The following is a 21,051-nucleotide window of genomic DNA, read 5'->3' on the forward strand; positions in this document are numbered from 1 at the left end:
CGTATAGTATGAAAATACTTACTGTAACCTGTAATATCTTGAGAATGCAATACTTCACAATATTTCGTAAATAAACACATAACATTCGGTAATCACAATATCTCTCATAAATGAATATATCATATCGAGTGCTCATCAACATATGCTGACACACGAGTTCATGCAGAGATATTCTAACATGAACAAGACTGGTGTAATAATGATTTACGCTCTAGTACTACAATCACATGAAGACACGCTACGCATCACATACGAGTCTTAATTGCCTATAGCAATCTAGGATAGGACTGGCACCTACAATGGATCCAAAGTGAACGTACGGTGCAATGTAAACATACACGTGAAGCCTGGTCCTGGCCCGGGCGAGTACTAACACCAATGTAGCACAGGATGAGTAGATAATGTAAATATGATCATGCAACAGTAAATTGATAAGTCGAGTTGACATAATACTATTCATGGCTGTAAATATAATTAAGGCGTCTTGTAGGATTTACAATGATCTCATAATCTCATCACTACGACATTTCTTATAAACGTTAGTTTATTTATGGCATCACGTAGAAAATGCATTATTAATATGTATGGAAACTAAATAAATATATATACTATATAAAAGAAAAGACCCACTCACAGATACTAGCAAGATCACATCTGTTCGAGCTAGGAAAGTCGGAGTCTCTGATAGTAATTGCACCTAAGCATAATATTGGGTCTCATTAGTAGAACTCAATTAAAATGTTTAAATTTGAAAAAAAAAATGGACAGCGGATTCGGAATCAGGGCTTCGAAATATGCTAAGAATGGTCCTGGCAAAATTTTGTAAAAAGTCAACAAGACAGTCAACAATCAACTAGACCCGGCAATTTCTTACACGACACAGTGACACGATACGAAAACGACACGAAAATAACGGGTTTCGAGTCAACATGATAACTAATCGGGTCATTATCGGGTGAGCCATTAAGAACCCATTAATAACGGGTTCTTAACGGGCATATACATGGGTATCCCATTTCAACCTGATAAGAAAAAAAATATTTTGATAATTTTAAAGTTTAATTACCAAAATATTTATTATAAAATACAATAGCCATATTAATATATACAATATATTTTATATTAAATATATAGTTTTGTATTATTATTCTATATAAGATTGAAAAAAAAAGTTTTAGTCATTATTTATTTTTATTATGAGAGTTCTTTATTATCATTACTAGGATAAATTTTACTTAACATGTTGTGGTCCAAAATTAAAATAAACTAGTATAGTATTTGTATAGGCAAGAACTAAGAAGACATACATACAAGTATGAAAAATGTGAAAGAATATATAAACACTCGTGATTCCTCATTATTCCTCCACGAGTAAATAATCGTTACACTTACATTATCGTTTATATTTTTAAAATCCTCCAAACCCTCATGAATAATGTTTTTTATTTGAGGGCAAAATTAATAATAATTATTGTAGAAGTGTAGAAGTATAAAAAATGTAAAAAAAAAAATATATATATATATATATATACACACACAATCACTCATAGTGATAAGCTTTACAACTTTCATGAAGGAGTCAGCTTCGAAATCCAACACTATAATCCATAAACCTTAAATTTTTATTTAACTGTCAATTGTCATTTACGCTTTATTCTTCTTACTGAATTTCATTTTTTAAATTTTCTTTTTTGAAAACATGATTATCTGGCGGATGTAAGAAGATGAACGGTTCAGATCTTTGATATCACATTTCGATATTTATGGTTAACTGAAATATGAGTCGATATCATATAGTTTGTAGAAACTTTATAAACATCAAGCAAATTTTCACTAACCGTAAAACTCTGAATATAATATCAACGATCCAAACCGTTCATCTTCCTGCATCCTTTAATAGATCATGTTTTCCAAAAAAAAAAGAAGCGTAAATGTAAACAACAATCAACGGTTAAATTTTGATCTATGATTTATATGATTATAATAGCGAATTTCGAAGTTAAGCTCTTCATGAAAGTTGTAAAGCTTGTCATTACAAGCGTTTATATATTTTTACTATATTTTTTACACTTCTATATTAATTAAAAAACTATTAAAGACTTTACTTAATTAATTAAGCTATTGATTAATTTATACCCATTTTGTTTCAGAAGTAAAGGATGATAGAGATTCAGATTCAGTAAACCTTAGTGATAAGGAGTCCGTAGAGATTATAATGGGAACAGAACGAGATCTTGGAAGCCAAAGTACAGACAATACAAATACGAGTCTTGCATAGAAAAAGGCTAGAGCAATCAATTTAGGTAAGCGAAAATATACTTAAAGAAAAATGCGTTTTTATGTTTTGGATGTAACAATATGGTATGTATACACTTATTTAGTATTATGTTTTTCATTTGATTATTTATTGGTTTAAAATATATTTTCCTTAACGGGTAATGGGTCGGGTCATATTACATGTTAATATTATCAGGTCGATTTTGAGTCAGGTCATTTTACCCGTTTATTTTAATGGGTATTACATGACACGACCCGTTAAGATATTGGGTATGACATGAAAACGACATGAACACGTAAAACACGACACGAATGCCATGTCTATAGTCAACCAAAAAGCCAACCAAGCTGCCCAGGTCTATAGTACATAATTTAGTACATCGTAATATCAACCCTTTAAATACCTGTTCGCAATACTCTTCTGTCAATCATGTACTGTGCGTAGAATCTCTATACAACGTCTCAATGGTGCCATAGCCAAACTGAAATAATAATCGTCGTTGTACGCAACTCTAACAGAGATAAGTGTCTGTTACAACCATGCTAAAACTGCAAAATGGACAACACACAACATGTCCACTAAGGTCTGGATAATTTGTTCAGACTGGCCATTAGTCTGAAGGTGATATGTGGTCTTGGATAACAATTTAGTACCCATGACTTTCAAGAAGACTTCCCAAGACTTGGAAGTGAAATGACATCACGGTAAGATACAATAGTCATAGGTACACCATGTGCCTGAACAATATGGTACACCAATACCTCAGTGAGCAGATCCATTGTGAATTTCTCTCGGATTTAGCGAAAACTACGCCAAGAAGGCTAAAAGAACAATCAAGAATTTGAGGGTCAAAACAAATCCATCAAATCTAGAATACAAGGTAACTAGATTGTATGCATAACATCTCGCTACAACGGTAGCTTCCGGGAGATTCAATCACCGACGGTAAAGATTCGTTCAACAGAGTACTTGTTAGGTGATTGAAGAATTGACGTTTACAACTAAAATTTAAATGTCCAAGTGATTCTCCTAAACAGTCACAACTAAAATCTAAATGTCCATTTCCTCTCGACACGCTCCAAAATTCCGGCATGAGCATCCTTCGCACATGTCAGCAGTGTTGTCATGATCAGTCACAAATTGTAAGACGGGGTCCTCTTCGCCTTCACAATGTGCCAAGGGCAGTTGAAGAGGTCTCAAGTAATTAACAATTATTTTTAAAAGGCTTTTTTATTTTTAAAATGTATTTTCTTAAATCGGTTATTATTATGTTTATGTTTACGAAGTTTTTATTTTATTTTTTAAAGTAATTAATAATGATGACAAATTTGTCTTTAAGAAAATATTTTAAGGTGATCTCAGGCCTAAAGGGTTATGTGAAAGTGAATTAGAACCTTAGTGGGTGTTAGTGTAATGTTTTTTACGTGAGGCTAACAAAACAGGAGTAATCTCACTAAAAAGAGAGGAGCTTCTCTGCAAAACTCGAGCAGGGGAAGGATCTAGTCCATTGAAAGGCATGACATCTCTCTTTCCAAATCTCCCAACCATTAAACCGAGAAATTCAGAAAAGCGAGGGTGTAGGATTTTCGTGTTTACAGAGGGTTCGACAAAGAAGGCTTTGTACCATACCTAAGAACCACGAACCCAATGTTGTAACTTGTTGAGGATTAGGCTTGTAGTTTAACAAAGAGCCAAACCAAACACACATCACTCAGGGGCATAAAAGCAGCACGCGTTCCATAGATTCCTCAAACATTTTACAAAAGGGCAAAGAGGGTTTGAGGCAACCTTGCGACAAAAAAATGAGAAAGCTTTGTAGGATGGCATTGGTTATCGCTCTCCACGGAAAATTGTTCGCCTCTGGGACCGCTCTGATGTTCCAAATCAATTTCCTTACCTTGTTGTCAATTTGATGAGATGAATGCATCGAGACCCACCTTTATCAATACTAGTCAAAATTTGACTTCAGATACTGGATCCGCTATATCCCTGGAAATTCAGGTGGATTTAAACTTCCCAAGGAAATTTCATTTGCTGAGGTTTTCCTTGGTTAGCTTTTCAAGTATCCTTCCAACATTCTCTCCCTTAGCAGAATTGTAAGGACTGCTTCCAGTAACTACATCTCTACACTCATTAGGTTCGCCCATTTCCATAAGAAAGCAGTAATGGGGGCGATGGGTTCGGTTAAAAACTTCTTCAATGAAATAGGAAAATTGACATAAACCCAAAAGCATTGATGTATTTAAGGCAAAATTCAAAAATTTGAACTTTTCAAATTAAAACATTTGACTATCTTTTTACGTAAGCAACTTAACTTATATTTTTACTGATAGACTATCTTACGGTTGCTATTAAATTAATAAATTTTGTCCTTCTCCTTAATTTTTGTTTTGACATAATGTTCTTCAACAAAAGAGTTTTTTTTTTTTTTCTTTTTTTTTTCCTTTTGAAATGTGATGAACCATGCTATATTACTCTTTTCTCAAGTGAATCACAACACTTTCATTTCTAGCAAGCCATCTGATGTTTTCATTCATCAATCCACAAGTTATCTAACAAGTAGGTATAATACAATATAGGTTCATATACAAGTGGATGACAAGTAATGAGAATTTGGCAGGAAAGAAAAAATAATAGAGCAGAGGGTCACACAGATGGCTGCAATATGGTGTAATCATTCCATGGCTAATATTTTGCTAAAAAGTGACTACACAACTCATCTTTTCATTGTGGGAGGGTCCAACGACTCCGTTGTTGCTTGCTTTCAGGCATGTAGAAAAGGCATGTAGAAAGGCTAAGGGGCTTCCAAAAACAATGCACAGCTATCATGAGCCCCTATCCTTTTAAATTATGTAAGCATCAAAGCTCCGTCAGAACCAAGTGTCCTTCCCTTCTAATCATTTCTCCCTAATCTCATAATCTGGATTAGGGCTGGAAAAAAATTCCAAAAATCCCAAACCAAACCGAAAAAATCCCGATCCCAAACCCAAAAAATCCCAAACCAAAATTCCCGAAATTTTCGGGATATAATTCCCAACCAAACTGAAAATTTCGGTATGGGATTCGGTTTTACATTTCATTTTTTCGGTATTCTCATACCGAACCGAAAAAAAAATATATATTATTTTTTAATTATAAGAAAATTATTTGAACCGTTCATTGTTTTAGATTTAATCTGTGTCGTTGATTTGTTTTAGGTCAGATCCCATTTCTTTCTTTCACAGTTCCGTTCCATTTCCTTGATTCCATCCATCAAACTCCAAGCCCCTGCGCCTCCTCCCTCACCGAGCCCTCATCTCTCATCTGTCTGTGTCGAATTCCGGCCAACCACCGGCCCACCACCACACCACACAGCCTTCCTTCACCACACAGCCACCGCTCTCTCTCACAATCTCTCCCTCGAGCGATTTTCTCTCGCGATCTCTCTCGCCACCACACCGAGTCCGAGTCTCACTCTCACCCCAAATTAGGTAATTAATTTAGTGTTTTGAAATCTAATTTCTGTTGGTAGATTCTGCTTTGAAGTTTTCAAATGGTTTTAAGATTTAATTTTTGGTATGTATTGTTTAGCAGCTCTGTTTTCGTAACCTGAGAAAGAAACGGAAGCAGCTCTGATTGAGGCTAGGCGTAAGGAGGTACTATTTAGGCTACCATGTTTCCTCCGAAATCTCATTTTCTATTGTTACAGAGGCACACTTAAGAGTCGTGGTTTGCTTTTACCATTCGGGATTGTTGGATGCACATCTTCAGTTTTCTTGAAAATACTATTGTTGTTATTGTTACCATTCGTCTTTATAGTTATTACTGTTAGGAACAACTGCTCTGTTCGGGGAAAAGTAAAATAGCAGATAAGGTATAAGTACACACAATAAGTGTCGTTAAGATAATAGTAAATCATTAATAATATATTGTTCCTCTTAGATAATGTGTGTTTGTTCCTCTTAGATAATATTTAATCTTTTTTGTTTTCTTCCTCTGAATCTACATTGTTTTAATTGTGGATCATCCAATGATCTATTAATTGGAGAATAGATAATTGCTGTTATTTCCTTTAGTTCAGTTTTGCAATTTAGCTAATCGCTCTAGCGTAAATGCTTTGTTCAATGATAACTATGGGTGGACTGAAGGTATTCGTGCAATTTACAATCCAAATTGCAGCTTCGTGTCTAATTGGGTTGTAGTTAAGATTTTTCCTCTAGCTATTTATCAATGGTGGGTCTTGGGAGTGCAGCTTCGTGCAATTACACTGATCTCCCATATGTTTCTTACTTACAGTTTAAAACTGGGTTTATGGGTGCCGAGGAAGGTAACTGGAGAAAATTAAAATATGGGGTACATTTTTTTTGTCCAAAAGCCCAAAACTATTTCGGGATTCCCGATTTGTCCCGAAATCCCGAAACTATTTCGGGATTCCCGAAAATTGGGATTCCCGAAAATTTGGTTTGGGATCGGTATTGAAATTGGGATTCCAGAAAATTTCGGTTTGAGAATCGGGACAATGGTTTCGGTATGGGATCCCATACCGAACCACCCCTAATCTGGATGTTCACATCCAACCCAATAGTCGACACAATTTATAGTTGATAGAATGTTTTCCAAGAGTTCTTTACATGTCCCAATGTTCATTCCGAAAAAGTAGTGCTGGCAAGCACAATGTGAACATAAGACGAGCTGTAAACTTAAGTATACTAAATTCCGACCACCGTCACATATGTGAAACATATGTAGTTTGTTGTGATTGGACGTATTTGAAATCCATTGTCTAAAATGTGGAAAAGAAAATGGCACAAGCACAGAACATAGTTGATTCTAATATAGTATTAGTGTTGTGTCACTAGATTGTTGTGTCACTAGATTGCACAACACAAAGCTGCTCATGGCGCCTCATCCGGAATTTGAGCAACATCCATTTAAGCGCCACTTGTATGTCTGCGAGGCGCATGTACAAATTTGGTTGCTAAAAAAACTTAATTAGCTAGGTTAATAGCGTCCTTAAGATAATATAGCCTAGACTTTTGAATAAACAACAATTTAAATATTAATTAAACATTTGGCACAACATAATCGTAGTGGCAGGTCAAGAAAAACTAGTGAAGTAGTAGTAGTATATTTTATCAAGTGCTACACCCTGGAAGGGCAACTTAAGAGAATGAAATTACGTTCTTCTCAAATGTTTATAGCAGTATGCAAGTGAATACATCATTCCATATGGTATTAGAAATTAGACTCAGATTTTCAATTGAATTCCTCTCTATCCGACAATAGTCGAGAGGATTCGTAATGTTTTCATTGCTTGTACTGCAGGATTTGGATTAGTTGATCATGGGAAATGAGATGGGTAACAACAACACATCAGGTTTGAGAGGTATGCATGCATGGCAGTTTGAAGTTTTTGAAAACGTTTTATTTGTTTTGTGTTTTGTTGATTCATATATCTTGAGATTTGCAATTGCATTCTCCTACAGATGAAGAGAACACAACAGTTGGTGAAGTTGCAGATAAACCTTTGGCAAAAACTACTCTTGCAAATGACACGAAAGAAGAAAATGAAGTAGTACCGGAAGATGAAGGAAAAGATTTTCATGAAAACATTGCCAACTTGGCTTCCGATGATCCAAAGAGAATACAAGATACTTGTGTTGATGATCATACATCAGACATAACAGGTTAGCTACTTTCTTAATACTGAATCGCTGATTAGAAAAACTATTGTCACTTAACATTTGGTCTTCTGTCCATAGAGCAAGAAGCTATTTAAGTTAATCCTCTTGATGAACCATTAAAAGTTCAACTCGAATCGAATGAAGCAGGTGAAGAAGACGGTAAAATGCAACTAGATCCATCAATTAACAATTCCGGATATGAAAAGCCGGTAGAGCGAGATATAGAGGAGAATGATCTGCATGGAACAATCGAGCATCATTTTGAGAAACAGGCTTCTTCCAACAAAGGTACGTCTCCATTGCACTAGTTGAATAGTTTCTTAGATATTTCAGTAATTAGTCTTAGTACAAGTAATATATTTATTTGAATTATTTCTGTACTTTTAATTGAACTTTAATTCTATGCATTTCTGAATAAAATTTGACTATATATTTAAATGAGAAGGAGAAAAAAATCCCAACATAATACTTATATGCTATAAACTGCAACAGAGGAAGAGGGGACAATGTCCACTTCACATGATCCCGGACCTAAAGAATCCACACATGTGGAGTTACATCATCATGAAATGGCTACAGTTGATGCTGATGACCGAACTGTAGAAGATGTCAGTGGATCTTTAGAAGGAGGAAGTGAAGACTCTCTGGGATCAAATCCTGATTTTGAGGTGAATGGCCATCTCTCGGATGCTGAGGTGTTGGAAATTGTGGGCGAAAGTGTTGATCCAGTTATGGAGAAGCAAAGGGATGACTTTTTACTGGAGCCGAAGGCATCCCAAGAACAATTTGAATCCTTCGAAGAGAAGTCTGAAACTACAGACGGAGGTAAGGTTGAATGTGGATTCAGCATCGTTACAGCAATGGCATCAATGGTGTTCTGAGTGGTTTAGGAAACGAAAGTCATGAGAAGTTTCCAAATGAGATGGATTTGATTGGAAATTAATGCTCTGAATTTGAACAGGAAGCTGTTCGAATGCGTAAGTCCCCAAACTCCCATCTAGAAGCTCCTGAACCCGAAGACAAATGCATGATTGTAGAAGAGGAAATCACAGACTAATAAAAAAAGAGTTGGAAAATGGAGAGAACAACCATGATGGTAACACAATCCAATCTTGTGGAGAGCCAGTGATAGAACCAGATTCTTTCAACTTAACTGAGCCTCAATCTGAAGTTGCAACGATTGTCTCTATACTTAAGAGCGTCGAAAAGGTACATGTATTTAATCCTTTAAGCGACAGAGATTGTCGAATAGAGGAGACAAAAGTTGATGAGAACGGCAACCTAGTTGTCATGTGTGTTGGAAACCAAAGTGAGGATTCTGTGTACCACTTCTCCGACTTGGAAGAAAAAGTTGAGGTGTTTCCTGAACTTGTAATGGTTCCAGTGGAGTTAACTGTCGCGCTTTGCAACGACGATGAAGAGGAGGCAACAGAGAAGACAGTTGTTGAAGAAAATGGGAATAAAACTGAACCTTTGTGTGCAATTGCAGTTGATCATGATCAAGCAGAAGCTCTGGCCCCTCAAAGCACCGACTCAATTCTAAATTCTAAGTACGAGAATTGTGGTGAGTTTTTTGCTATGAAAGCTTCCACTTTTGATTTCAATAACTGGATAGCCAAAGCATTAGACTCCATGAACAAGTTGGCACTTGATATGCCTGGTCAGCATGTTATAAAACAAAATAAATCGTCTCAAACAGAAGCAAAGGCAGAACCAGAAACTAAAGTTGCAGCCAGCCAATCCAATGGACAATGTGAAAAAGTTGAAACATCTGAATCTGTAAGCTGTTATTTTGAAACACAAGAAAATATGAGAAGGTCCAGCACTGAATCAGATGCTGATAACCTGAATGTTTGTGCTCAGATACAAAAATCTCCAAGCTTTAGCGTTAACCTCCAAAATGAAGCGAGAACTGAAGAATCAGATTCTACCCCTTTGCTGTACCATGTCAAGGCTGCAATAGAAGGCTCAACAAGCCAAGGTGATGATGTTACTCTTGGAAGCTTTATCGAGTACACTGGATATGATCAAGAGGTTCACAGTACCAAGCAATGCTGGTGGAAGGGAAAGTCATCGCATTAGAAGCAAGTAACTCACAGAAGTCAAATACTCCATTCATAGGATTCTTGAAGGAAGAGGAAGAAGCACGTACTGTTGTTACACCACAAGAAGATGATAAGCATTCCACTGCTGAAAATTCAACCAAGAATCTATTGGACTCACGTACAAAAGAAGCTGCTAGGGCTCCAACTACTTCATCAAAAGGTAAAGCGAAGCGCAGGCAGCGGTCTTCGCTCTTTACCAACTGCATGTGTTGTGCAACTGTGATTAACTGAATGCCTCTTAATTCATATATATTGGTTTTTCTTGGTGATTTTTTTTCTAATTAATTTGAGCTTTCTCGGAAATAGAGTTCTGATCAAGAGTGTTTGTTTTCACTTGTTCCTTCTGTTTCTTTATTTATTTCATTGCCTTAAAACTTATATTACCTTGTCATGTAAGTTATCCTTTAATGTAATTCCATCTATTTATATGATTGAGAAATAATTAATTTGTATGGTTTTGGGGGGAATTGTATTATATATGCTGCTTCTGATTGTAATATTTGTTCATTTTTATTCATATGTTACAATGACATTGATATTGAGGGTTTATTCCTCATCAACTTAATATTGAGGTTAGTGACAAATCTCTCCGTTTTGTTATAATTATCACGGTCTAAACTTTTGATGATGCATCCTGATGGTGCCAAATTGTTTACCATTACCATCAAAACTTCTAGTATGACCGTCGAACAGAATCTTAGATATCACTAGTTATATACAACTATGAGTTTCTCTCTTATCATTTTTTTTCACTATTCTTTCGTGAATGATATGACAAATTTTCTTCATGAAAAAAATGCAAGGTTACTCAGTGCAGTTATTGAGGAAACATCAAAGCTCCCCATACTCATGATTGAGCCATTTTTAATTCTGGATTCCAATAGAACTATGGTTAGCCTAAGCAAACTGGGGCCAGGTCATTAGGCCGTCTCCAACCGAAGGCTGGCCAAAGGGCTCGTTTTAGCCCTTTGGTCCTCCAAGAAATTAATATTTTAATGAACAATGCAATGCCATATTCCTTACCATCTCCAACCGAGGACCATAGGGCTCGTTTTAGCCCCTGTCACAAAAAACAATCTTCAACCGAGGGCCAAGGGGCTATAGTATGGAATATGAAGAATTGAAATAAAATGAGGTAAGATAGTATGAAATGGTGAAAAATATGTGAGAAATAGAGTAGGAAAAAAATTAGAAATTAAGAAAAAAAAGCTACTGGGCATAAAAGCAAAAAGTGGGCTGAGACCAAAAAAAAAAAAAAACTAAGCCCTAAATCCTAAAGTGGGCTATGCAAATGGAAAAGAACAAAAAAAGAAAAAAGAAAAAGGGCTGGGCTAATGGAAAAGAACAAAAAATAAATGAAATTGGGCTAGTCAGTGGGCTAGCTTGCTAGCTGAAAATGGCCAGCCGGTTGGCCTTTTGGCCCTTTTTTGTCCAGTGAGGCTCACGAGTCCTTTGACCTAGCTCTCGGTTGGAAACGGTTTTTAGGCTATTTTCGACCCTTTGGCCCTCTGGACCCTTCAGTTAGAGATGACATTAGGGCCAATAAAAGGTCTTATCTAGTTTTAAATCTTTCACGATACATCAAGTTTCTTTATCGATACAAGTGATATTTTATTTTAATAGGGATGAAGATTTAAATTCAGATGCATAAGAAGGAGCACATTTGCTACAGTTAATATGGCTATTTCCGCGTCTGCAGAATGTCTTTGGAGTGATAAGACATCGTCAGAGAAGATCATTCGCAATGTAGGTTTTGGGCATATGGAGATAGAGAGGAAAGTTTCCACATTCCACGCGGTTTTGAGGACGGTCTAAAGTTTGAACCTTCGAAGCTATAGCAAAGAAAACATGAAATTCAATTGATATTAGAAACCACATTTCCAACCATTGATCTTCGGTCAAAGTCAGACTTCACAACAGAAAAAGTTGGAGAAACTTCAAATCAAGAAACCCCTCTTATGAGTTGGAAGATAATCTAGAAAATTACCCAAAAATTGAAAAAAGAAAAAAGAGAAACAACTTCCACGTCACTATTTTTTTTTTTTTGTACATTTCTTTTTTTTTTAACAAAAATATCATCTACAGTAAACGATGAAGGGTAGGCTAAGCCTCAGAATGAGCTAGCAATAATGTGGTTTAAATTCGCATTTATCGAGAATCGAACCTAAGAACTTTCACTTAACAGTGAAGAAGAATACTAGTAAACCGTAATACTCAATGACTGTATATTTCTACTTTTAAATTGAGTAAATTAAAACAAAATCAATAAAATAAATATAAAGGAGTGTGCAAAAGAGAAAAATTGGGGATAAATCATTCTAAAAATGGAATGAAATGAATACAAAACAGAAGTAGATATACATCCCATAGAACAAAGATTTTGATACATCATCACATTGAAACACACCATGATATTGACCAAGTAGAAATTGAAAAAGAATTACAATGTGGAAATGAACAAATTGAACAAATCAAAGGGTACAAGTCAAATCCTCCTACATTTTTGGTCATTTGACAACACGAATACAAGTTTATATTGCCTGAGGGCTAGTGAGGATGAATTTGAATGAGAGAATTTTGTTTAAATTTATCATCCAATGGTCATCATCATCTTCACAAATTCATCGTAATTCACTTGTCCATCACCGTCCAAATCCGCCTCCTTGATCATCTGCTCGACCTCTTCGTCCGTCAATTTTTCTCCTAGATTGATCATTACATGCCTCAGCTAAAAAAAAGCAAGAACAAGAACAAACACGATATGTGAAGTGTTAGATTATGTTGGCAATAAAATGTCCACGTGGAAAACAATATAAACATTGTCTAATGAAGGTTTGGTTAGTGTTCATTGCATGGGAAAAAGGTACAGAGAATCAAGATAAGGAGAAATTTTTCATTGTGACGGGAATATAAGTGGTACATCATATGTTTTTATGTTAGTGGTGGAAAATTTTATTTTTTAAGTTATTAACTTTTTAACATACATATCCTACCATTTATATAATGACACGTAGTATACCATCTCGTATGTCGGTTACATTGAAATTTTTTTCCGTGAACTTGGGTTAAAAGGATGTGATTTACTTGGATTAAATATTGGGAATTATTTCACGAATACCCAAATAAAACATTTTATAAGCAAGCATTAGCATCACTTAAGCTATATGATTCTCCCTATTATTTTTCTAAGTACATCTTATCAGAAACCATGCTGGCAATGCCTGCTACCAATGCTAGAAATTTAAAGTCAGTGCAGTGAAGCCATCACTCAGTCCGAATTTGGTGGTGGCCTCTCACTGCTCTAACAGCTGAAAGTTTGTTTAGGCCATTAGTTGGTATTATTAATATTGTTTATTGACATAACAGAATTTGAATACATAAGTAAATGCTCTTAACTGTTTGAGTTATAAATTTTATGCAAGTAATTGTCCTTTAGAAATCAATGTAACCTTGTCTTTATATGTTACAGTTTCTTCAATATATGTTTTTTGAGTCTCATAACTATGTCTTGGTGCTAATATATATGTTCTAAATTATAGTGCAACACTATGAATAATCATTTCAAACACATGAAAAACATGTTTTGTTTTGTGAGCAAAATTGTCACATATGTAAATAGACAACCGTCTTATTGGCAAGTGCATTTTATTTGATAAATGCAAATTAAGTTGATAAAAATTAACCTTTCATCCAGTTAATTAACTTTTTGTAGAGAAAATGTTGCTAAAAATTTAATTAATCAGATGAAATTTTCATTGTGTTTACCTCAGTAGCTGAAATATAACCATTCTGATCCTTGTCAAATACTTTGAAGGCCTCTTTGAGCTCCTCCTCTGCATCAGTTTCCTATTGAAAAAAAATCATACAAACAGAATTCAGAACATTTAAATAACATTTCAGCCTAATTAATTTTTATATAGTCAAATTATATATATCTGCAATGCCATGCACATATATTATATACCTTCATTTTGTTTGCCATTAAGCTCAAGAACTCTGCAAACTCTATGGTTCCATTTCCGTCAACGTCCACTTCGCTTATCATGTCCTGAAGCTCCTTCTCCGTCGGATTCTGATCCAGAGACCGAATCACCGTGGCCAGTTCATCCACAGTAATGCAACCTAATAAAACACATATTCAAAAATATTTTCCGTCAATGCCAGTTCATGGTTATCAAACGAGTGCTTAGTTTTTGTGCATACACTTCCAAATCTGAGAAGGTAAAAAACACTATATATAGCTGTCTAATGCCAGAACATGTTATTTGTGTGTATATCTTATAGAGAATAAATACTAACCAAGAATGGAGGATATGATAGTAGGAAACTCACCATCTCCATCCTTGTCAAATAGACAAAATGCTTCTTTAAACTCAACAATCTGTTCTTCGCTTAGTACGTCTGCCATCTTCTTCTTCTTTAAGTTATACAACCAACCTCCCAAGTCTAGAGAGATAAAGAAAGAGCTCTAGAGAAGAGTTTTAGAGAGAGAGAGAGAGAGAGAGAGAGAATGTTGAGTATAGCTCAATCTTAGCTGGGTTTAAGTAGGAAGAAGTCCTCCTCCATTGGGGCAATTAATAGGCAACTGAAAGCACATTTTTATTGTTTAAGATTTAATAAACTAATATTTAACAATAATACGTAAGAAGAAGAAGAAAGTGAAATTAAAAAAACGGTGGTCAAATCAAAGCTTTATATATGCATGACTGGAATTTGTTGTTACAGTCATGGCTTTATTGAAAAGTATCGTATGACTTTTAAATCTTTGGCTTAGTTAGAGGGAGGGAAAAAAACAAGTATAAATAAATATGGGGTTCCATATTTTAAAAATCCAATTGTTTAATTTTTTTTATATCTTTCTAAAGATCATGTCTAATTAATATCATTCATATCTGAAATCATATTACGTTGAATTAAATGATAGTCGTTTTAGTATTTATTTACAATATTATATTTGTTCATTTTTTTCATTATAAATAAATATATCAATTATTTTGAACTTTACAAAAATAATTTATAATAATGAATTAAAATATAAACCATTCGAATCATTGAAAATTTTAAACCCCATATATAGTTATAGAAACTTTTAGGGCAGAAATGGTAGTTGGTTGAATGTAAATGCAGATGAATAAAATATAAGGATGGACAGCTGTAAGGGTTTGATGTTTGGAAGACAAAGGGCATTCAAAGAGCATGACGCTAAAGGGTATGGGGAGGTGTGGAAATTGCTCACACATTCACATTTTCAACCCCAAAAAGCACGCTGCGTTGCTTGCTTGCGAGGAACCCATGAGTAACAACTTCTTATTTATATCTTTTCGATTTATTTTTTCAGCTCTTTCTTATGAAAACTTTAACGAAAAATTTTCGATATTATTTATTTTAAAGAAAAATTATATTTTTATATTAAAAAGTCAATTATGGTACTATTCACTTTACCCTTTATTTTGTTCTTATAGTTAAAACTCAAAGTTTTCAAATCCTTTGCATTAGTTTTTCTCATTTGTATTCTAATATGTCGTACCACAATTCCAACTGTTTGATTTTTACTCAAATGAATAAGTTTCACATTTATTTTAACTTTTTTCAAAGTTAATATTTAAATTACGTAAATTATAAAGATTTTGAATTATTGTGATATTTGAGGATGAAAATAAAAACTAAAAAAGAAAAAAATGAAAATGTGCGAGCCAAAAGGTCGTTAGCACCCCTTGATTTCGAATACATAATACAATAATATTACTTGGTATTTTCAACGCGTTTATATGGATGGTATTTGCATTTTGCAAGTATGTTTTGCCTATAGAAATGAACCAGATCCTCTCCCGAGCAGTTTCCTAGGGATCTTAGGGATCCCGCAATCTTGTCCGTTCATTTTATATCGTGCGTTCAGTTTTCGTTAAGTACTATTTATATTTGAATTTTAAAATTTAAATTTTAAATAATTTCTGACCGCACGATATACGATGAACGGACATTATTGCGGGATTCCTAGGATCCTAGGAAACTGCTCAAGAGAGGATCCTAATTCTTAGAAAAGGACCAATCGGCTTTCCAAAAGTGCAAAGGACAAAAAATATCGAACATGCTTCATTAAATAAATGAAATGAAAGCTTAGCATTCAACATAACCCTTACCATGGTTCACACCATACATGTCACTCCTTTATCAATGAATTAATATTTTTTTTTATTTGCTTGCGAACCAAATCGTGGTACGGCAAATTGAAAATCAGAACATCGGATGCATGCTGAATGCTTTTATCTGCTTGAGCTAAAACACTTTGAAAAATTTTATATCGACTAGATGCACTTATTCACTATCACATAAGGCCTACGTTTACATAGAACTTAAATTTGGGGTTGAATGTTTCTTTGTTAGTTTTTCTATCGTGTTATTAGAGAACTCAAATTTTGGTTACCTGTAAAACCAACTTCCATTGACTCTTCTGGTACTTGAAACCCACGAACACTTCAATTTGTTCATCAAGCATTGACACATTCCAACTTTGCCAAAGACTAGCACAGTCAAGTCATCTTCATATAAAATTACAAATCACCCTGTAATTAGTAAAACCTGGTGAAATAACATGCTCCCTGCTTCGATAGAAATGTAGAGTAACGGACCCGATTCTACGAGGTCCAAGTCTTCGAACCAAAACCGACTCTTCAAAACGTAGAGGTCCAAGTCTTCGAACCAAAACCGACTCTTCAAAACTTAGCAGGACTCCGCCATCCCACGGGATCTGTTCAATGGCATCCACTGTTTCATTGGCAATCAGATCACGGCTAACATTTCATCAAGGAAAACATAAATTACGGCTAACATAAAAACTAATAAGTAGGTCAGGAGCAAAGAAATTCGTTCCTTAAATTTATCCCATTTCTACAGCGTGAATAGATTGACGGCATTACAAAACCAGTGAAATGAAATGTGTTGACATACAAAACGACGACACTATGGATCAAGTAAGTCACTTGTACAACGCAGTTCCAAAGAACTTAAGCAGTAAAGGTGCATCCCCGCAGTAGATTATCTTAACTGGCTAGCTTCACAGCAAACGGGGAAAAAATGGATGCAAACTGTAGGAATTGCTGACAATCCTTTCACATTTTGTAACTCCCGTTTCAGATAGGCTGGCCTTTTGGAACGACTTGATCTTTAATCCACATGTAAATTGGAACCAGCACATAGTAAGCTCCTGCAGTTGCACCGAGAATGAACCGAAAAAGAAACACCAAGGGATTCACAGGCTTCCTTACGTCCTCCACCTTTGGACCAAGCTGCACCAAAGAAAACATCGCAAAATGTGACAAGCAAACGTATCAAAGTGAAAATAAGCCTCCTAATATAAATCTACAGCATCTTCTGCTGAAAGTTGAATTGATAATCATCTAGGTACGTGTGTAAAACTAAAACCTCAATAGCACAGTTGAGCAACTTCTGATTAAATGGTCCTTACCTGTAACTACTCAAAAAAAGAAGTGTTCTCAAATTTTCTTTTGAACTAAATCTAGTATACCCCACATCTTCATCGTAGACCGTCATATGATCTCAATCCTAAAATCTTAGATTGTATTAAGTAACATTGCTTCTTCCTGTTTTCTGTAATTGTGTTTAAAATCAACCAAAACCAGCGTTGTCACCACCAGCACCACTACTATTTACCATTGCTTCTTCCTTACCACAGCCACTAGAAAACCCCCACCAACATCACTTTTTCCGCTAATTCAAGCACCATCGTGACTGCCCATTACGATTTCCACCAGCATCACCATTTATGTCACAATCACCACCATTGTCACACTGACACTCGTAGCTAAGCTAGTACAAGAACTGACCACCATAACCTCCACGACCAAACAACAATTTCTATGGTTGTGTTTAAATTCCCATGTATTTACTGTTTCCGGGAGAATTTTGAAACAATTATGAAGAAATAGGAGATAAAAAAAACCCCAATGACATTCTTGCAGCCACCTCCACCTCCATGGCCAATCGCTTCTTGTACCACAACCGCCACTATAGTCATGTTTAATTTCCAAACACATCTAGTTTCCAAAACAATTTGGAAACAAATATTAAAACAAAAAAGCATTAAGTTTTAAGAAAACAAGAACATGGAAAGACAAATGTATGCAAACATGCTATCAGGGTAATATGCAGAATCCATGTCATATCACCTTCTGTGGAACAAACTTCATTCTTAAGGTGCCAGCTCGAAAATAAAATATTGCCGCCTCTAGACAAAATATTTCAAGAGTATAGCAACAAGCAAGTCTCTAATTTGAATTGGAAGAAATATATTACCTGAAGAGGGGAGTCCCCACTTAAGGGCTTCACACCTGTCACAGAGCAACCCATAATCAAGCCATGGCGGCGGACACCACGGTACCATTTTGGACCAATCCTTTTCAGTTGAACATCTTCGAAACCAGCATTTTTGAACCACTCAATGTACTCCTCCTCCTTTGGGAAGAGCATCCACACATCCGAAAAGAAACGAGACAGCCAAAAGGTTGGGTACACAGGGCCTATGAGGCAAGCCTTTCCTCTTATTTTTAGTACCCTGTATGCTTCCTTGATTCCACGCTGTGGGTCGGGCCAGTACTCAATACTGAGGAACAAAATAATGAAATGGTAAAAGATAAACAGAACCAACAGCAGCATATAGACCACACATTTTGTATAGTATTACAGCACCATCACTGTAAACATATGCTTTGTATTGGAATACACCAAGTTTTAAGAATTATAAAACGTAATATTCCCTTGAATTTTTCTTACCAATAAGTACTAATCGTCCGTTAATTAAGATTAACCACATAACCAGTATATAATCCTTCTCATTCACCTCAATGAAATCTGATATAAGCAATAATAAGCTTGGCTACATTTAGGATAAGATCAAGGTTCCAATCACAAAACTCATCTGAAGTTCACACAAATAACTCCATTGCTCAAAACCCCAATTGAAATTCCTTTAAATGGCAACAGATGACACAGATTACAGGAAGCAAAACAAGCAGAAGTGTTACCTTCCAGCAGAGACATATCGATCTGCATAATCGGTTGGGAACGGCAGATCCTCCGCATCGCCTTCAATGATCTTACATTCTTTCAACGGCTCCTTCTCCTTAGCCTTGGCAAGCTGGTGCGGCGATTGGTCGAGAATGGTCACATTCTTGGCATCCACATGCTTAACAATGCCAAGAGTCGTAAACCCAGTTCCACCTCCAACATCCACCACCACCATATTCCTATCGTAAAGATCCGCGGGCTCGAGCGCATCATCCCGCATATCCTCAGTCCAATGCCCCGGGTTTATAACATGATCATACACTATAGACAAAAACCTATAGAACCAGAAAGCCTCCTGCTTGTGCTGGATGAACCTAGGCTGGGAAGCAGGCCTTGACGATGACACACTGCATATGGGTCCCACTAAAGTTCTGGTCTTTTGACTCCTGCAGCCATAGCTCACTAAACCCTTGTGCGAAAAACCCCCATAAGGGTAATTTTTCCCACCAGAACCTAACCCGTTTGGTGCTACTGCTACCATTCCATTGACAAGCTTGAGATTCTGAGCTCCGTAGAGCATCGAAATCGCCATTTTCCGATAAAAGAAGGAAAACCCACAAATTTAAACAGGTAAATTTACACTTGTTGTCACTGATTACTGGAAACTAAGGTGAAAAGTTGCACTGAGGATTGAGATTTATAGTGAAGTGGGCATGCGAGCAGCAATCGTTGTGTGACTCTGGGTCCAACGCGCGCCACATGTTGCGGCAGTACTGCTGTTGCCCATCGCTATCAGGTGAACGGCTGTACCACGTGTTATTCCCTTATTATGGGACAAAGCATTTAGTGCTTCATGGGGGTAGTTGTCTGTCCTGTAACATTTGCATAGGGACCAATCATGACAAGACAACCTCACTCTTGTAATTTAGTTTCAAGTGACATAATAAGATAAAATTGACTTGTGAAATATGTGAAAATACTCACGAATGCCTCTAACCTGTTAGTTTTGTTGAAATAGGTGAACACCGATGCGGCCTGGTGCGGATCCTCTTTGCGAACTGGAGTTGGATGGGTGGGCCGCGATTTTGCGGGTCTGCTTCAATTTGCTGGAGGATCGGGAACAGGTATTTGTCATAGTGCGGCGGCTGCTGAGGCTTGTGCTATTCGGAGTGCTTTGATGGCTTGTATTGATAATGGCTTTGATAAGGTGATAATTGAATCTGATGCTTTAGTTATCATTAAGATGCTAAGTAAGGTATCCCCACAGGACTACAGTATTGAATGCATCCTTGGTGACATCGAGATTCTAGTACAGAGGTTAATGTCAGTGACGTTTTCGTTTGTACCTAGGGAGAGCAATCTTGCGGCTCATTCAGTGGCGAAGTTTGCCTTGCAGCAAGGTGGTGATTATGTTTGGGATTGTATTGGGCCGAAGTTTTTGTTTAATATTTTAGCCCACGATGTAAACATTCCTATTCGTCTTTAATCTATTCTATCTTTGGTTAAAAAAAAAAAAAAATTACAACGATTAGTAAACTACTCATAATGTAAATCGCAACGATTGATATTTTGTAAAACCAACCAAGTAATACTCAAACTGCATGATCAGAATCATAAATGTTACGGTAGTACTGCTGTTGCCTATTGCTATTAGGTGAACGGCCAATACGACGACGTATTATTCCCTTATTATGGGACAAAGCATTTAGTGCTTCATAGGGGTGGTTATCAGTCATGTGACATTTGCATAGGGACCAATCATGACAAGACAACTTCACTCTAGCAATTTATCTTCAAATGATATGATAGGATAAATTTGACTTGTGAAATATGTGAAAACACTCACGGGTGCCTCTAACCCGTTACTTTTGTTGAAAAAGTTGGAGTTTAATTGTTGTTCTTTAATTGCAACGACTAGCAAACTGCGTATAATGTAAATCGTAACGATTGATATTTTGTAGAACCAACCAAGTGATACTCA

The 21,051-nt window shown here is 36.0% G+C and overlaps 5 protein-coding genes across 12 annotated transcripts; 3 read left to right on the forward strand and 2 right to left on the reverse strand.

Moving 5' to 3' along the window:
- The first annotated feature begins 5,168 nt into the window (after positions 1-5,168).
- On the forward strand, positions 5,169-10,630 carry LOC108169744 (uncharacterized). Of its 7 annotated transcripts, none has more exons than XM_070816228.1 (7): positions 5,169-5,748; positions 5,849-5,913; positions 7,583-7,643; positions 7,744-7,944; positions 8,089-8,229; positions 8,434-8,766; positions 8,903-10,630. In XM_070816228.1, the coding sequence occupies exons 3-7, from the start codon at positions 7,601-7,603 to the stop codon at positions 8,920-8,922; spliced, it is 738 nt and encodes a 245-aa protein (XP_070672329.1). In that variant the 5' UTR covers positions 5,169-5,748; positions 5,849-5,913; positions 7,583-7,600; the 3' UTR covers positions 8,923-10,630. The 7 variants fall into 7 exon arrangements, with proteins under 7 accessions (XP_070672329.1, XP_070672327.1, XP_070672328.1 ...); XM_070816226.1 differs by having other exon boundaries at positions 5,510-5,748; positions 5,852-5,913; positions 8,086-8,229; XM_070816227.1 differs by having other exon boundaries at positions 5,510-5,748; positions 5,852-5,913.
- On the forward strand, positions 8,965-10,630 carry LOC114822264 (uncharacterized). Its single transcript, XM_029096586.2, has 2 exons — positions 8,965-9,720; positions 9,805-10,630. The coding sequence occupies exons 1-2, from the start codon at positions 8,965-8,967 to the stop codon at positions 10,021-10,023; spliced, it is 975 nt and encodes a 324-aa protein (XP_028952419.2). The 3' UTR covers positions 10,024-10,630.
- Positions 10,631-12,348: 1,718 nt separating this feature from the next.
- Positions 12,349-14,813, reverse strand: LOC103403961 (calmodulin-like protein 11). 2 transcript variants are annotated; one of them, XM_008342808.4, is made up of 4 exons: positions 14,379-14,813; positions 14,011-14,168; positions 13,812-13,892; positions 12,349-12,774 (listed from the first exon to the last, which is right to left on the reverse strand). In XM_008342808.4, the coding sequence occupies exons 1-4, from the start codon at positions 14,452-14,454 to the stop codon at positions 12,637-12,639; spliced, it is 453 nt and encodes a 150-aa protein (XP_008341030.1). In that variant the 5' UTR covers positions 14,455-14,813; the 3' UTR covers positions 12,349-12,636. The 2 variants fall into 2 exon arrangements, with proteins under 2 accessions (XP_008341030.1, XP_008341029.1); XM_008342807.4 differs by having other exon boundaries at positions 14,346-14,585.
- Positions 14,814-16,890: 2,077 nt separating this feature from the next.
- On the reverse strand, positions 16,891-19,923 carry LOC103425704 (2-methyl-6-phytyl-1,4-hydroquinone methyltransferase, chloroplastic-like). Its single transcript, XM_008363792.4, has 3 exons — positions 19,088-19,923; positions 18,360-18,666; positions 16,891-17,332 (listed from the first exon to the last, which is right to left on the reverse strand). Exons 1-3 carry the CDS (start codon positions 19,660-19,662, stop codon positions 17,177-17,179), a joined length of 1,038 nt encoding a protein of 345 aa, XP_008362014.1. The 5' UTR covers positions 19,663-19,923; the 3' UTR covers positions 16,891-17,176.
- LOC139193024 (uncharacterized) lies at positions 19,924-20,556 on the forward strand. Its single transcript, XM_070815983.1, has 2 exons — positions 19,924-19,929; positions 20,089-20,556. Exons 1-2 carry the CDS (start codon positions 19,924-19,926, stop codon positions 20,554-20,556), a joined length of 474 nt encoding a protein of 157 aa, XP_070672084.1.
- The last annotated feature ends 495 nt before the right edge of the window (positions 20,557-21,051 follow it).

The sequence above is a fragment of the Malus domestica genome, chromosome 16, assembly GCF_042453785.1.
Source record: "Malus domestica chromosome 16, GDT2T_hap1".
In the NCBI taxonomy this organism is placed as follows: domain Eukaryota; kingdom Viridiplantae; phylum Streptophyta; class Magnoliopsida; order Rosales; family Rosaceae; genus Malus; species Malus domestica.